Below are 18,104 nucleotides of genomic sequence, written 5' to 3'. Positions count from 1 at the left end.
TGGTACAGTAATCCGTCGCCACCAGGATATACCGGTTACCTGTCCTCCGCGCCGGCGACGAAAACGGACCTACAAAGTCCAGCCCCCACTTCATGAACGGTTCGAGGGCCAGTATGGGATTATGCGGCATCCGGTCCCGACCTGATGGCTGGCCCAACCTCTGGCACACATCGCATCTTTTGACGAACCTATGCGCATCCCCCATTAATGTTGGCCACCACAGACCTCCTTAGAGTACCTTCCGTCCGGTTACTTCTCCTGCGAAGTGTCCACCGCTGATTCCTTGGTGAGCCTCTTCCAGGATGACCTCCTGCTCATGTGGGTACACACACCGTCACAACACACCATCTAGCCCCTGCTTATACAATTGGTCAGCAATGATCCGGAAGTCTCTGCTCTTGAGCGCGAGCCGTTTCTGCTGGTCTCGCGACATTCCGTCGCGCATCTGGCCCGTGTCGACAAAGTGAAACATGTCGTCGTACCACGTCTTTGGAGCTGCCGGTACCACCGCCTCCAGTTCGAACAGCTGGGCATCCGGAAAATCGTCTTCCACACCCATCGGGTCTTCGCCAGATTCCAACCGGGAAAGGTAATCCGCTACGGCATGTGTACTTCCTGGTCGATGGACCACCGTGAAGTCGAACTCTTGTAAAAGCAGCATCCACCGGGCCAACTTTCCAGTGAGCTCAGGCTTGTGTACCAAATACAACAAGGCGGAATGATCCACATGAAACGTGAACCGATTCCCCAACAGGTAGTGACGAAACTTTGTTACGGAATAAATCATCCCCAATGCTTCCCGCTCCGTCGTAGAGTAATTCCGTTCGGCTTTTGACAACCTGCGACTTGCATAATACACCGGTCGGAACCACTTGCTTGTCGCTTCCTGCATGAGGACACTACCAATAGCCACGTCCGAGGCATCCACGAAGACATGAAACATCTTCGTCCAATCTGGCGGCTGAACCACCGGTGCTGTCGCCAACATCAGTTTGAGCCGTCGAAAAGCTAAGTCACAAGCAGGAGACCAGACTACCGGTACTTTGTTGAGTTGGTCATACAGTGGTGTCGCCACATCCGCCAGATACCGCAGCATTCGGCTGTGCCATTTAACCTGCCCTAGGAATCTCCCGAGCTGCTTACCGTTGCCAGGAACCTTGGCCTGCCGAATCGCTTCGACCTTCGCCGGATCTACCGCAATGCCTTCCGCCGAGACAATGCAACCCAGCAGCATACCGCTGCCCACGGCGAATGCACATTTTATAGGGTTCAGACACAACCGTGCCTCCCTACACCGGGTTAAGCATTTCTTCAGATGCTCAAGGTGCTGCTCGCGACTCCCAAAAACACTGAAATCGTCCAGAAATACCTACATAAAGATTAGTAAATAATCATGAAATATTTCTTGGACCATGCGTTGAAATGTTGCCGGAGCATTCTTTAGCCCAAATGCCATCACCAGGAAAACAAATGCTCCCCACTCCGTGATGAAGGCTGTTTTCTCTCGATCTTCTGGTGCCATCTGCACCTGGTTATACCCACTGAAGCCATCCAGAAAAGAATACATCTCGTGACCTGCCACTGTATCCAGCATAGTATCATTAAACGGCAAGGGAAACGGATCCGTGATTGTCGCCGCGTTAAGCTTTCTGTAGTCAACACAGACCCGCAACTTCAAATTGTTTTTCGGAACAATCACTATTGGCGAAAGCCACGTTGCACGGTCAACCGGATAGATAAACCCGACCTTTAACAACCTGTCCAGCTCCTCCTTCACCCTCTGGGCATAGTTCGGGTTCATTCTATACCGTTGTTGCCGAACCGGTATCGCATCCTTCTGTAGATTGATCCTGTGCTGATAGAATTTGGGATCGATGCCGAGCAAATCTGTGTAGTCCCAGGCGAACACGTCTTTGAAGGATTTCAGCAATGTCTCCAATTTTCCCCGAAATCCTTTATCGAGCTTCGCACTGACACGGACGTTCTTTGGCTCCTCCTCCGTCCCGAGGTTAAGATCCAGCAGCTCGTCTTCTTTGACCCTCCGCGAGCGACGGAGTTCCTGCTCGAAAACTCTTTCCGCCTCCGCCACTCCCGCTTCGTCCGGCATGTCTCCTGTGCCTTCCGGTAGACTCCCTTCGACTGGTTCTTTCATGGAACTGGATGACTCCTGCGTAGCCGAGGGAATCTGATGCTGATATTGCTTTAAAACGGCAACCACATCGACCTCGAACAAGCTTACCAGCTCCGTATTCCTACTGAAGTAGTCATCCTCCTCTTCGACCCCCATTCCGTCCATCATATGGATACCTTCCGCCATCGTCGGTCGGAATGGTGTCCTCAGCCCTTGTTTGGTATGTACCGAGAGCTTCAGCTTCTTTTTTCCTTTCCGAATGGTGATGCGGTCTGATTGCCAGTCTTGTTTCACACGGGCCTGCCGCAACCACGGTCTTTCGAGCAATAACGGGTATGACCCGCTAATATCCTCCATCCGGAGAATCACCGCAGCGATTTCGAACTTCACGCCGCAAACCTCCATTTTCAATCCACGGAGCAATCCTAACGGCTGCACTCTCCGTTGGTCTGCCATCCGAACGGCGAAGGGTGCTGATTCCCATTTTGTGATACCCAATGGCACCAGCATTTGTTCGGACAGGATGTTGACCCCAGACCCTCCGTCCAGCAACACCCCTCCCACACGGCTGTTCTCCAGTGTTACGGAAATTACCGGGACCGCTTCGTCAAAAACAGGAGGTTGTACTTCCGCTTCAGGCTTTGCAGATCCGTCTGACGACACTTCCATTGTTACCGCTTCCATCTCCGACTCCATCGCCCTGACTGGTTCCGTCAATTGTTTGATGAGAAAACTCCGGAAATTGGGTACCAATGCTAACAATTGCTCCATTGTCATGTGTATTTGCTGTTTCCGCAAATCCTGCCATAAATCATATGGTTCAACACCCTCCTCGCCGGTCATCAGGCTGTCCTTCTGACTAGTAGGTAGACAAGTCGCTTCTGGCTGCTCTCCTTGTAGGCGCCTTGCCACCTTCGCACCATTCTCCGTCACCGAGACTGCCTTTTCCGTGCTCGGCCTAGGTAACACCGTTGGGGTTTGCTGGACCCATTCACCGACCGTCGACCGCACCTTTTGTTGTGCCTACCAGTCCAACGCCGTAGGTCTCCCCTTCTCTTGCTGGGCCTTGTATTCCCGCACCTTTTCCTGGGATCGTGTGACCACGAGCACATCTCCGCTCGCACTTCCTCCCACTTTGCCTTCAACAGGGACACCCGCCGGTACTTCCGGTACTTCTTCGGACTTCGGACTAGGCTCCTTGCTATCCTGTTGCTGACTGGCATCATCGCATTCAATAATCAGAACCGCATTTACTGCTGGTGCGGACTTGCCTTCTCCGGATCCCCGGGTTGCTTCCCTTTCCGCCTTGTGGCGCTTGAATAATTCGCAATCTACCTTTCGATGTCCGGGTTGATTGCAATAAAAACATAGGAACGTCCGTTCCCCTGCTGGTTCATCTGCACCTGTTCCAGCCGTTCTCGGCCGCCAAGGTCTTTTCGCCGGTGCGGCTGGTACCGCGGCTGGTGCTGCGGCTGGTGCCGCAACTACCGCCGCCACCGCTGGTGTCGGGGCTATTCGTGCGTTATAGCGGCAGATCTCCGTGGTATGCGTCGCTGTTTGGCAAATCGCACACCACCGCTCATTCAAACCGCATTCCTCTGCTAAGTGTCCTGCATTCCGGCACTGATTACACCAAGTATCCTTGCGAACTTTTGAAGAGGACCCTATTCCACTATCCCGGCTTTTGGCTCCGGCAGCAGATCCTTCCGGAAATGACTTCCCTGCCGCTTTTCCAGCCTTCCGCCTCATGGAACGTTTGTCCTCCTCCTCATCCGACTAATCCGACTCCTCCTCATTATCGGTATCGGAGTCTCCCTCAGCCTCCTCATACTTCACTTTTCCTTTCCTTCCCTTGGAAGTAAACAGAACTTGTTCCGCCCTCACCGCTGCTTGGACGACTACTTCCAATGAAAGAGCTTCCAGATCCAACGATGCCAGGGACCTTTTCAATCCTTTATTCAGCCCCTCCATGAAGTAAGCATTTTGGATGGGGACTGCCGGGGTAGTTGCTGCATCGAGGCGGCGGATCAACGACCGAAACCTGGCCGCATACGCCTCCACTTCTTGGTTCTTCTGTTCCAGTTTCCCCAGTTTGGCCAGGACATGAACACGGGTCTTGTCCTCCCGAAACCGGAGCAAAAAGGCATCCCGCAGTAGATCAAACGTGGCGAAATGGGTAGCTCCATATTGCGCGATCCATACTGCCGCCTGCTTCTGCAGTGTCGGGATGAAAGTCGCCATCTTCATAAGATCTATCGCCTGCACTGGTGGAGCCGTATTCACCATCCATGCCATCTCAAATGACAGTATATGTGCATCCGCATCCTCCTTATCCCGTCCCGAAAACTTGGGGTACTTCACCGTCATCCTGGGTACCAGTGGTGGAATAGCCGCGCTACTTACCGCCGGAACTCCACCCCCGCCTCCGCCTCCACCGCCTCCACCTCCCCTACCGGGATCTGGTGACGGACCTGGGGCTCCGCTTCCTGCAGGCACACCACCCCTCCGTCTCCTGGGACTCGGTGGTGGGGAATTCCGCAACGGTGACGCTTCGTCTTCTGGAGGAGTACTTGTTAAATCGAACGGGCTACTGCGTCCGGAGGATTCGCCTTCCTCCTGAACACCGGAAACGACTGGACCTTCCTCTCCTGGGATCAGCGGAGTTTGTGTCAGAGCGGCTACTACTCTCACTATCCGTGAAGAAGCCGAAGAGAAGATCATGTTGAGCCACATATCTGTCATGCCGTTCCTCGCGGGTTGTACGTGCCGATACTGGAGTTGCAGGCTCCCGAGGCCGTTCCGTAGAGCGCGATGTTCCCCCTGGCGCACTCCCAGCGTCATTCATGCGCTAGTCCACGCACCGAGGAATCAGAGTATTACAGATGGGGAGCATCCAACCTCTCCGGGGTATCCACCGCGACAAACATGGAAATCTTCCGTGGTCGCCAAAGTGTTAGCCCTCTCTACTCTGAAGACTAACTCGAAACGCACTACTGCGACAGATTTACATGCGTAATCGTACTTCAGAACTGCGTATGAAAATTCATAGAGTAGAACAGTGATCGACAGAATCATTCATGATAAAACAATAAGGTAGATGCAATAGAATCTCTGTATTACATTTCTCCGAGCAGTACAACACCGTACTCTCTGATACATAGCACTGATCCTTGCTCCGATCCTCATCAATGAGCCCCCTGAATGATCGCTCTCTTCTCTCTTATCTAACCGGCACACATAACTCCTTCACGGTTGCCGTGACGGTTGCCGTGCCTATTCAGTTCTCCGCCTAGTCCTAGAACTTCCGTCTTTTCATATCTCACTATAAACTAGATACAACGTATTAATGATAATGATCTAAGGACTAATGATCTAAGGACTCCCCCCCTAGTTCCTGTTTGCTGTTGCTGCTTTTGCCCTTAACAGAAATAGTGTGGCATCTGGTAAGTCATCTTCTATTCCAGTGGCTTCTTCTCCTGTCTTGACTCGAGACATGTGATCGGCAATGTAGTGTTGGGCACCTTTGCGGACCACAATTTTGAAGTTGAATTCTTGCAGCAAGAGGAGCCATCTGGTTATTCTTCCTGTGGTACACGGATGGTTCACAAGATAAAGCAATGCTTGATGGTCGGTGTAGAAGACAAAATCATTTGCGAGTAGATAGTGCCGAAATTTCTTTACACTGTACACCATTGCGAGGGCTTCTCTTTCTGTGGTTGTATAGTTGATCTCTGCATCATTGAGTTGTCGACTGGCGAAGTAGACGGGGTAGTCTTTCTTATGTTCACCAGGTTGACAAAGCACACTCCCAATTGCATACTTGGATCCATCAGTATGAACATGAAAATCAATATCCCAATTGGGAGATATAAGGATGGGTGCTGTGATTAGGCGCCACTTTAAAAGCTCAAAGGCTTGGTCGCACTCTTCGGTCCATAAGAACTCCACTAATAATTTGTAAAGTGGTCTAGCTATCATGGCATACCGCAATATAAATCTTCTATAATAGCCGGCATGTCCCATAAAGACCTATACACCTTTGGAATTTGTAGGAGGAGGCAATTCCATGATGATTTTGATTTTGTCCATGTCAGTTGCAATCCCATGTAGAGAGACGATGTGTCCCAAAACAACTCCGTGGGTGACCATGAACTGGCATTTTGTTGGATTTAGGGAGATGCCATACTCCCTGCATTTGATTAGTACTTCTTACAGACATTTGAAGTGGTTCTGTTTGGTTGATTGGATGCACAAATCATCCAAGAACACCTGTAAAAACTTATTCAAGAATGACTTGAAAGCTGTGAACATGACTCGCTGGAATGTGGCTGGGGCATTACAAAGGCCGAATGGCATGACTCTATATGCAAAAATACCCCATTCTGTAGCAAATGCTATTTTTTGATTGGTCTTGAGGAGCAATTTGCACTTGGTTATAGCCACTGAAGCCATCCAAGAAGCTATATATTTCGGATCCTGCCACCTTTTCCAACACTGTTTCTGTTAAGGGTAGGGGGTAGTGATCCCTAATTGTGGCGGCATTCACATTTTTCAAGTTTACGCATATTATGAGCTTCTTGTTGCGTTTAGGCACAATGACAATGGGTGAAACCCAATCAGTGTGCTCTATCTCGTAGATGAATCCGGCATCTAGGAGTTTTTCCAGCTCGTCATAAACCATAGTGCCATATTTAGGATTTGTGTGATAAGGTCCACATACCTTAGGGAGAGCACCTTCCCTTATAGGGATCGTGTGAACTGCCACTTCTGGTGAAATTCCTTTCATCTCTTTGTATGACCATGCTAGGCAGTCACGGTATTCCATTAGGAGGTCTTTGAGTTTGATTTCATCTTCTTGACGGAGCTGTTTCCCAATGAAAACCAACTTTTCTTCCTCCCCTTCAAGGGCGAGGTTTACTGTGCGTGTTTTTGCCGGTCCCTCATAGATTGGAGTTTCTCCAATGCTATCGGTTTCTTGAACTTCAGATTCTCTGATTGGTCTTGGCATTGCTATTGGTGCACTGCCACTTGTATAATTCTTAAAGTATTCCGGCACTGCTCGAAGATCGGCCTCTGATGGGGTTGAACTAGCCTGAGATGTGTCATGAGTACTGGGTGGCATAGTTGCATTTAGTAATTTGTTAGGCTCTTCTTTCCTTTCTTTTTCTGAAGTCTCTTGATCGAGCTTCATCCGCACATGTGGCTTATATTTCCGAAACTTCTTACGTTGGGAACTGTGGGGTAACTTTTCCACTGGTAAGGTGTTTCCAAGTAAGGGTTCATGTGCTGCACATACTCCTTCCAGTCCCTCAGGCGACCATTCAAGAGGTGGTGGTTTTGACTTTGAGGGGACTACCTTTGCAAGATACAATTCCACAATCCGTGTTTGGACTCGTTCGAATTCATTGAAGTGCTCGGCCTTGGCTCTTCTGCGATTCCCTCCTGCAGCTTTCTTGCGGGATCGTCTGCTATTATGCAACTACGGAGGTTCAACTTTTGGGAGCTCGATTGCCATCAGGGCATGCAGAATGGCTAGGTCATTATCAAAGATTTGATCTTCAATTTCAGCATTGGCAGCCTCTGTGTCAAGGTCCCAAGGAAAATCTGAGTCATTATTGGTATGGGTACCTTCTTCAGGTTCATTATCCCATTCGAGGTCAGCCATAAAGAAAGGCATCTCTAGATCGATTGGTTCTTCATGCGTCGGTGGAGGATCGACCTGTAGTGCGTTAACATCTATCTGTGAGAAGATGGGGTCTAATGAATGGCAGTTGTCGATGGTTGCCAATGTTTGTATCCAGTTATTGACATTGCTTTGTGAGTCACCTGCTATGGCATGCTATTGCAAGGGATCTGATTTGCTCGAGATTGTCGTGGAAGATGTGTCATCCAATGCTCTAGGAACAATTGGTTTAATAGCTCATGTCCCCACATTCACCCTGACTGTAGTGTCTCAATTCTGGATTGTCAATCTATCTGTTTCCCAGTCATGGAGGACTGATGCTTCCCGTAACCAAGGACGTCCCAGTAAGATTTGATAGGATTTTTTGGGGAGATCCAAGATTGTGAATTGAAGGGAAAAGCGGACTCCTGCGATCTTTGTGGACACGCCATTCACTATTCCCAAGGGTTTAGCCCGTGAATCATCGGCAAGGCGTATGTTGAAATGAGCCTTTTGCATTGGTGGGAGACCCCATTCTTCGTAAAGCTCCTTTGATAGGACATTGACACCTGCTCCACCATCCACTATGGCTTGGATTTCATTATATGCCTTGTGGATCAAAGGCACAGTGATGTTGCGTATGTCATCTTTCTCACCCATCCGCACAGGGATATCATCAATGTCGTTCATAGGTGGAGGGGGATTTGCGAGTTCAATCCATCCTTTGAAACTCTCCCAGAGATTGGGACAATTTCGTAAGAGGATTCCGATGGGAATGGACACAGGGCAACTCAGGATGCTAGAGAGTGCAGCTCCTTCAAGTTGACGTGGCGGTACATTCTGTTGTGGAGTTTGTTGTTGGAACAAGGGCTCGAGTACAGTATCAATACTTTGTGGGGCCAAGTCATGGAGTGGGTCTTGAGCTTGTTTCTGAGCCTCAAATTGAGCTTGTTCATTTTGGACCCATTGTTGAAGTGCCTGAAAATGAGCCTTCTCCACTTCTGCATTCGGGAATGGAACTTCTTTTATTCGAGGCTCGGGAGTTGATGTGGATGAGCTCGGCTGCTCATTGCTTGGCGGAGGTGGAGGCACTTGTGCTTTCTTTTTCAGAAGTCGCTTCGGTTGGATTGGAATGATAGGGTCCTTCGTGGCCTCTTTCTGTTGGCGTGTAATTACATTGATAGGTTGTGACCTTAGACTTGCCGGACCCAGACTTTGATGGTCCACCCCAATGATGCCGATGGGGATGTCAGGCTTAACCTCTGTTTGTTATGGGACCTTATTTTTCATGGGACAATCCATACAGGCATGTCCTATGCCACAATCTCTGCAGAGTGGTTGGAAAGTGGCTGGGCTACCGCGATGAGGGCACTCTGCGATTCTATGATTTTCTCCACAACCGTAACACTTGATTGGTGCGCGAAATGTGTTGGGTCGCACTTGATTTGCATAGACTGGTATTAGACCCTCTGCACCTTCTACATAGTACACTGGGTACTCTGCTTCATACTCAAATAGTGAGTCTACTTCTTCGGCTTGTAATTGATGTATGGGAACTGCCTGAGGAGCTGGATTTGGTGCTCTTGGATACGGTCGTGGATTCGGATTCCTGAGTAGTTGTGGGACTTGTGTCCGAACGGGAACAGGATTTAGTCTCGGAGCTGGGGGCGCTTGTGCAAGTGCCGGTTGCCTGTATACTGGCATGGGTGCCGCTTGGTATTGTGGTGGTCGAGGCGGATTGTTGCGCATGTTGAAGATGCAACTGGTCTCATCATGGCCGCCGACGACACAGATATGGCACCACAACCGTGGCAGTGGATTTGCTTGTGCAGTGATCCTTGCTCTTAGGACTGGGCATTCATTTGCTGTATGATTTGCCAAGCAGTGTGGGCACCAGACATTTTCTCGCCGTGGATATGTTTGAGTTGGCGACTAAGACAAGTGAAGTTTTTGATCCATGGCCTGCATCATATCTTCTTTTAGCTTCAAGGTCATGGCCTCGAGGCGATCTTCATTGGATGTTTCAGCAGTGTCCTTTGATTTACCTTTTTTCGAGCGCTTATCTCGTGTATTTGATCTGGCATCATCACTGCTAGTGTCTGAATCTGTCATGCCATCTTCGATGTTAATGGCTGCCGCATGAGCAGCACTGAATGTTTCATAGCTACTTATCTTTTTCATATCCTTGCGGATTTTCTTTCGTAGACCTGCTATGAACCATGCCGTGAGGTACTTTGCATCTGGGCGTGGGTCACATTTGGCGATCAATCTCTTCATCTTTCCCAGGTATGTGCGTACATCTTCCCTCCGGCCTTGTTCGATCTTGCTGAGTTGGAGAGCGGGATCATCTTGTAGCCTCTCCGTTTGAAAGCGACGTTTGAATTCGGTTTGAAGTAGGTCCCATGTGGCACGTTCTTCCACAAGAAGGTCGAGGGACCATTCTGACGCCTCATCAGTTAAGGCCATTGGAAACCAAGCCACCTTGGTTTCATGGGATTGATCACCACCTGCTCGACATGCGGCATCAAAATGCTGGAGGAAGCGAGCTGGGTCTCCCCGTCCATTATATTTGGGAAGTTCCAGTTTTCCCAAGGGGCGTCGGCCGTGATTGTTGTGATTTCATCGATTGAAGAAGTTGTCAGCCTCGGCATCGAGCTCGATGTCCCCATCATGCTCAGGACGACGTCCAGCCATGTTGGGGCGTGGAGGAGTTAAAGGAAGTTGTTGAATCTCAGGGGGGGATTCCGGGTAGAGGATTGGCAGGGGCGGTTGTTGCAGTGGAGTTAGTTGCGGATTGGGCGAGCATTGGAGTCGAAGTCGTTGGCCAGAACGTAACTGCATGCAGATGGTGCGTGATTTGCCAAGGGTATCGCTACCCCAAGGGCGGGTGTGGAGGTGGTGTCGTTAGGAGAGTTAGAGTGATGTTAGTTTGTGTAGTGTTAATAATGTGCCTAGGATTGTCCTACGTGTGTAGGGAAATGTGCCGGTGTAGACGGATCCTTAATCGGAGGTCACGGCCTGAAAATACGAGTGAATTAATGCAAAATGAGGCCCACACGGGGGCACGAATGAACGTGTGCCAAGGATGCCGAAATGGTGTGCAATGGGCTGGAAAAATACCCCGTAACGTGGTGTTTCCGTGTGTGAAATCTGGGTTCAAAGGGGGTTCAATTTGGGTCCCAAACGGATGAGTTTCGAGGGGTTAAAGGAGGGGTAAATTTGGCGTTTTGGGGGGTCCTAATGGTGGTGTGAATGGACTTTAAGTCCAACCGAGGGGTTGAAACCAAGTGACTCTAGTTAGACTAACTAATCGAGGTCCTCCCAGTTACTGTAACTGGGAGGTTAACTAACTGTAGCTAGGTACTAACTGAGGAGTTAGTCTAACCTAACTGAGGGTTAACTAAACTAACCTAACCTTAGTTACTACTAACCAAACCTACGTAGCTAATCTAACTGAGGTTAACTAACTAACCTAGGGTTAACTAACCTAACCTAACTGTAGTTAGTACTAACCTAACTATGGTTAAACTAACCCTAGAGTTAATTTTAGGTTAGGTTTAGTTTGTATGTTTTTTTTTTTTTTTTTTTTTTGGTTTGGTTAGGTGGGGGGCTGCCTGGCGGCGGCGCCCGAAGGGGGGGGGGTTGACGCGGCGGGGGAGGGCGGGGGTGGCGCGTGGGGGGGGGCGGGGGAGGGCAAGGGGGTTGCGCGGGGGGTGTGAGGGGGGTCCGAGGGGGGTGGCGGGGGAGGGCGGGGGGTAATGGCGGGAGGTGGCACAGGGGGGGGGAGGTGCGTGCGAGGGGGGTTGCGGGGAAGGGCGCAGGGGGGGAGGAAGGGGCATGCGAGGGGGTGGCGGGGGAGGGCGGGGGGTGTGAGGGGAGGGCGGCGTGCGAGGGGGGTGCACGGGGCGAGGTGGCGCGGGGCGGGGCGGGGGTGGCGCGGGCGGGGGGGCGCGGGGCGGCGGTGGCTCTGTGGAGCGCCGCCGCGGGCGAGGCGCGAGTGGCACGGGCGGGGGGTGCGGGGGGCGGGGCGGGGTGGGAGTGGCACGGGTGGGGGGCGCGGGGTGGGGGGGCACGGGGTATGGCCGCGGGGGCGGCCGGGGGATGGCCGCGGGGGCCGTACGAGCGGGTGCCGCCGCTGGCGGCTCCGCTGCTGGCGGGCGGGCATCGCCGGCCCCGGCAGGGTGGGCGGGGGTGGCGGCGGCGTCTCTGCGGAGCGCCGCCGCGGGAGTGGGGGGTGGGTGGGGTGGGGTGGGTGGGATGGGGGGGTTGAGCGGGGTAAGGGGGGAAGGGAGAGAGGGGGTGGGGGAGAGAATGAGGGGGAGAGAGGAGAGAGTGAGAGAGAGAGGGGGGAAAGGGGGAGAGAACGAGGGGGAGAGAGGGGGATGGAGATGGTGGTGGAGGGGGAGGGGGGAGGTGGTGGAGGGGGAGGGGGAGGGGGAGGGGGGAGGTGGAGATGGAGGGGGAGGGGGGAGGTGGAGGTGGAGATGAAGGGGGAGGGGGGAGGTGGGAGGTGGTGGAGGGGGAGGGGGGAGGGGGAGAGGGGGAGGGGGAGAGGGGGAGAGGGGGAGGGGGAGAGAACGAGGGGGAGAGAGGAGAGAGTGAGAGAGAAAGGGTGAGAGAACAAGGGGGAGAGAGGAGAGAGGGAGTGAGAGAGGGGGTGGGGGAGGGGGAGGGGGGAGGTGGTGGTGGAGGGGGAGGGGGAGGGGGGAGGTGGTGGAGGGGGAGGGGGAGGGGGGAGGTGGTGGTGGGGGGAGGGGGAGGGGGGAGGTGGAGATGGAGGGGGAGGGGAGAGGGGGAGGTGGAGATGAAGGGGGAGGGGGGAGGTGGTGGAGGGGGGAGGTGGGAGGTGGTGGAGGGGGAGGGGGGAGGGGGAGAGGGGGAGGGGGAGAGGGGGAGGGGGAGAGGGGGAGAGGGGAGGGGGAGGGGGGGAGGGGGAGGGGGAGGGTGGTGGTGAAGGGGGAGGTGGTGGTGGAGGGGGAGGGGGAGGGGGGAGGTGGTGGTGGAGGGAGAGGGGGAGGGGAAGGGTGGGGGAGAGGGGGAGGGGGGTGGTGGTGAGGGAGGGAGGAGATGGGGGACGGGGGAGCGAGCCCCTGGGGGAGAGAGAGGGGGTGGGAGGCGGGGGGAGGTGGGGGGGTGGTGGAGGGGAGGGGGGAGGTGGTGGGAGGGGGGGAGGGGGCGGGGGGGGGGGAGGTGGTGGGGAGGGGGGGAAGGGGAGGGGGAGGTGGTGGTGGAGATGGAGGGGGAGGGGGGAGGTGGGAGAGGGGAGGGGGAGGGGGAAGGGGGGAGGTGGTGGTGGAGATGGAGGGGGAGGGGGAAAAAAAAGAGGAAAAAAAACTGAAAGACTGAAATCGAAAAGCAGGGAGAAGTGATCACCTGAACGCTCTCCAAGTCTTTCTCGATGTAACGGGATTGTTGCGGAACAATGGACGGTGGGTGGAAGGCTAGGTCATCGCTGCAAGAAGGGCTCGATGTGGCGAGGATAGGAGTAAGGGGGTGGTCGATGGAGAGGGAGGAGTGTCTTGCGTGGGGCTCGGAAGGAGGAAGAGAATGGAGGCAAAAAGTGAAAGATGAAGAATGAGGGGGGGTGGAGTAGGTTTTTATAGGTTTGGATTTTAGGTTTAGGGTTTAGGTTTAGGGTTTAACCCTAAACTCTTCCCGAGCCATAACTCTTTATGGAGAGCTCGGTTTGGCTTTCTGTAAAAAGGTAAAATGATCGAAATTGATGTGGCTTTTATTTAAGAAATTAAGAAAATTTCTTAAGGTAGTAACCCAAAGTGGATGTTTGGGATTGATATGTTTGGCTAGAACTGGAAAAAATTTTACTCTCCTTGCCCTTGAGTGTTATGTTCGTGAAAGTTTGACGTAGTGACTTGTTTTGCATCTACCTACGCATGTTTACTCGCTACTTGAGACGCTAGTCTCCCCGGCAGCGGTGCCAAATGTTGGCTCTTTCCTACTGCTTTCGTAGGAAGAGCTGGGTATTCTATGTTGCAGGGTTCCGAGGCTTTTTGTCACCTACAGATATATTGGGATTGTCGTTGTAGTATATGTGTAGCTTAGGACCTCGAGTCGTGTTCCGGTGAGAGACGTAGGCTTAAGTGTGGTAAGCAAACAAAGTGCAAGCATGTGTAAAAGGCACGTAAACCATCGTTGTTGGGGTAATGAAGGCTTTCGCCTTCATTGGGGGTTGTAGGGTTTAGGAGGAGTTTAAGGGTTCAGAAGGAGGTTCCAGGGTTTAGAAAGAGTTCAAGGGTTCAGAAGGAGGATCCAGGGTTTAGAAAGAGTTCAGGGTTAGAAAGAGTTCCAGGGTTTAGAAGGAGGTTCCAAGGTTTAGAAGGAGTCCAGGGTTAGAAGGAGGATCCAAGGTTCAGAGTAGAGTACATGGTGGAGAACTCGTCTCCCTCGTAGATCATGGAGTTTAAGGGTTTAGGAAAGCATAGGAGTGGGAGAGGAAGAAGGTGTAAGAGCATGGGTGAAGGAAGAGAGAGAGGAGGAAGGAGGAGGAGGGAAGAGGAGGAGGGAGAGGGAGGAGAGAGGAGGAGGAAGAGGAGAGAGGAGGAGGAGGAGGAGGGAGGAGGAGGAGGAGGAGGAGGAGGGAGGAAGAGGAGAAGGAGGGAGGAGAAGGAGGGAGGAGGAGAGGGAGAGGGTGGGTTGCAGGGTTGGAGGAGAGGGGAGAAGGGTTGCAAGGTTAGGACATGCTTTTGGACGTGCAGTGCAAGGAAGCATGGACACTTGAGACAAATGCTTGGAATACCAATGTAGACTCAACACAATGCCCCAAGAGTGTGGGCTTCATTCCATTATGGGGTATTTATACAAGTTGGAGAGCTTCTCTCTCTGCATGTAACACAAAGTCGTATCACAAAGTTGTAACACAAAGTTGTATCACAAAGTTGTAACACAAAGTTGTAACACCTTCTCTCTCTACATGTAGAAGTTGTAACACAAAGTTGTTACACAAAGTTGTAACACAAAGTTGTGTCACAAAGTTGTAACACAAAGTTGTGTCACAAAGTTGTAACACAAAGTTGTAACACCTTCTCTCTCTACATGTAGAAGTTGTAACACAAAGTTGTTACACAAAGTCGTAACATAAAGTTGTGTCTAGAAGTTGTAACACAAAGTTGTAACACAAAGTTGTATCACAAAGTTGTATCATCTTCTCTTTCTTCATAAGTTCATGTTGGCACAGAGTCAACAGAAGGCAAGGGGGTGGGACGAGGACGGCACCGCACGGGCACAGACTTGCACATGCACTGAGGGCCTGTTTGTGAGGTAGAAAACGTTTCCCTACCAGGTTCGTTCGACGTTGTTGGCCCTGTTTCGGTAAACCATGGCAGAACTGGTGTTATTTGGCTAAGTGTTGGAAGCGGGACCCTACACTTGGTATCAGAGCAACTCTAAGGTGCATGCTGTCAAATGTCACTCAAAACGTGTTCCTGCGTCCTCTAGTAGGGAGTGAGTGAGGTCGCCATTTCCACCGTGTGTGTGAGCTCTCTTGTGAGTGGAGAGCTTGTGTATGTCGTTTTGGGTGAGAGGGTGAGTTTGCCATCCATCCTGTTTTTTGCCGTTTTTCTTCCGTTTCATTGAGGGAGTAAGGAGTCTTTGTGAGAGGTGAGGATGCCACATCGAAGAAAAGATAAGGGAGTTGAGAGTGAGGAGGAACATGATATCCCCAAGCTGGAGAGACAGAGGAGAGAGAAGAAAGACAAGAAGGGTGAACAGAGAGAAGAAAGAGAGAAGGAAGATAGAGGCGAGGGTCTTTGGAACGTGGCTAGTGGAGGATTCAATGCTGCACCGAACGTGGGCACATCAAGAGCCTGTGACCAAGAACTATTATTTTTTCCGGAGACGGGTGAAGAAAAATCCACAAAGGGGGAAGGAGAATAAGACATAAACACATTTGGGTGGGTGACTGAGGAGATAGAACGGGGAGAATTGGAGAGGAGGGAGTTGAAAGGGATGATGGAGGCCATTCTGAATAAGATTTCGGAAATGTCACCACAACGAGCGGCTTCAACCATGAAGAAAAAGAAACATGGGAGGCAAAAGGAGGTTGAGACGAAGAGTGAAGAGTCAAGTAGTGGGTCGGAAGGGAGTAGTAGGAGGAGCTTTGGTAGATTTAAGCTGCAACTGCCGGAGAAGCATATAGGGGATAGGGAGTCGTTAGTGCTAAACAAGTGGATCAAGGAGATGGAGGATTTCTTTGAGCTAGCAAAAATTGTGTCCAAGCATCAAGTGAAGATAGCGGCACAACAACTAAAAGGAGACGCGTACTAAGACAAAGGTGAGGGAAATTGAGGGAGTATGTCACGAAGTATTGGCATGCCATGGTCCAGATTATTGATATGCATGAGATAGACAGACTGCACGGTTTCTTGTATGGGCTACAAAGTTGGGCCAGGAGATAAATTGAGAAGCAGGAACCAGAGGATTACAAGGATGGGTTGGTGATGGCGGAGCCGATTGTAGATCATGAAGGAAGAAGAGGACCTCCTAGCTTTGGTAGGATGAGTGTGCCTACAAGCTCTTGGGGGAATAGACCTGGACCTCGAGGGGAGAACAAGGAGACGAGGAGTTATAAGGGGGAAATAGTGTGGGCTCAAGCAGGGCATTGGTGCCGCGGGTGCCAGGAAGAGGAGCTGGATTTGGAGGAAGGGCCAACCGGGGGTAGGGGACCAGTTAGAGGGTGCTTTTCATGTGGAGGAGATCATTTTATCAGAGATTGTCCTAGACAGCGAGGTGGATTCAATAGGCCTCGGATCACACTCACTCAAGCAATGGAGTCGAGGGGAGACAATGAGAAGTTGGAGATCACAGAAATCATAGAACGTGAGAGTGGAGGTAATGGAGAAGAGCCTAGAGTGGGGGCATTGAGGGTCACACCAAGAGTCTTGGCTGCAAGATTGCCAGTGGTACCGCACATCTATGTGGATGGGTTGATCAATGGTGGAGCTCAAAGGATTATGATAGATGGGTGCGACGCACAATGTGATTATGCCTGAAGTAGTGCAAAGGCTGAAGTTGAAGTTATCCAAGATGGAGGACACAGCAGTATCTTTTGGGCAAGGCAAGGATGCTAATGTGGCAATGGCTTGGAGTGTGCAAGTGCAGCTAGGGGGTTGGAAGGCAAAGTTGGATTTTCTAGTGGTGCCGTTAGATGCATATGATGCTATTTTGGGAATCACTTGTTGGGATAAGTATGTCATGATGTTGTTGGGGAAGGGAATGGACGAACTATTACTTGACATGCAGGGTCAGGCGGTCAAGGTACAATGTGTTAGATCTTCAATCACCCCTACAGAAGCAACGAGGCTGGAGCAGAAGGCTAGTAAAAGGAAAGGCAAGTTAGAAGAGATAGTGGACAAGAGTATGCCCAAGCAAGAAAAGAGTATGCCCAAGTCAAAGGCGAGTTCAATTGTCTTGGAGCCATGTACTAATGCAAAGATAAAGGAGATCTTGGATGAGTTTGCAGACATTATGCTCAAAGAGTTACCAAAGGGGTTGCCACCCAAGAGACCAGTGGACCACAAGATAGAACTGATTCCAGGTAGTGAACCCCCAGCAAGAACACCATATAGGATGAATGATTCTCAATTGAAAGATCTCAAGAGACAAATTATGGAGTTGATAGACAGTGGGTTTATTAGGCCAAGTAAATCCCCCTTTGGAGCACCGGTCTTATTTGTAACATAGAAAGATGGATCGGCATGTCTATGCATGGACTACCGTGCCCTCAACAAAATTACCAAAAAAAACAAGTACACCCAACCATGGATGATTTGATGGATCAATTGGGAGGAGCCAAGTATTTCACCCGAATTGATTTGAGGTTTGGATATCATCAGATAAGAATTGCAAAGGAGGATGTGGAGAAAACGGCCTTTAGAACGACACATGCAGGTAGCTATGATTAGTTAGTTATGTCCTTTGGCCTCACAAACGCACCAGCTACCTTTTGCACTTTGATGAATGATGTGTTCAGGGAGTACTTGGACAATTTTGTGATCGTTTACATTGATGACATTTTGATTCATAGCAAGACACTGCAGGAGCATCGGGAACATCTTAAGAAAGCTTTTTCCAAATTGAGGGATCATGGGTTGTATGCCAAACGGGAGAAATATGAGTTTGGTGCAAAGGAGGCTGCCTTCTTGGGATATGTAGTGGGGGAACATGGAATCAAGATGTGGACCCTAGCAAGGTGGAGGCAGTAACTAATTGGATGTAGCCTAAGTCACTACAGGGAGTACGAGGATTCGTAGGCTTTTGTAACTTCAATCGAAGGTTTGTGAAGGAATATAGCTATGT

General features: G+C 51.1%; 1 protein-coding gene across 1 annotated transcript; it reads left to right on the top strand.

Annotated features, from left to right (window-relative positions):
* Positions 1–16,766: 16,766 nt before the first annotated feature.
* Positions 16,767–17,489, top strand: LOC147894022 (uncharacterized). The gene has a single exon (XM_087386409.1). It carries the CDS (start codon positions 16,767–16,769, stop codon positions 17,487–17,489), a length of 723 nt encoding a protein of 240 aa, XP_087242535.1.
* The last annotated feature ends 615 nt before the right edge of the window (positions 17,490–18,104 follow it).

Source organism: Dipteris shenzhenensis, chromosome 15 (genome assembly GCF_047967505.1).
Source record: "Dipteris shenzhenensis isolate YYH24624 ecotype China chromosome 15, Dip_SZ_1.0, whole genome shotgun sequence".
NCBI classification, from domain to species: Eukaryota; Viridiplantae; Streptophyta; class Polypodiopsida; order Gleicheniales; family Dipteridaceae; genus Dipteris; species Dipteris shenzhenensis.
The sequence above is the reverse complement of the archived record's forward strand: the minus strand, read 5'-3'. Positions and strand labels throughout refer to the sequence as shown.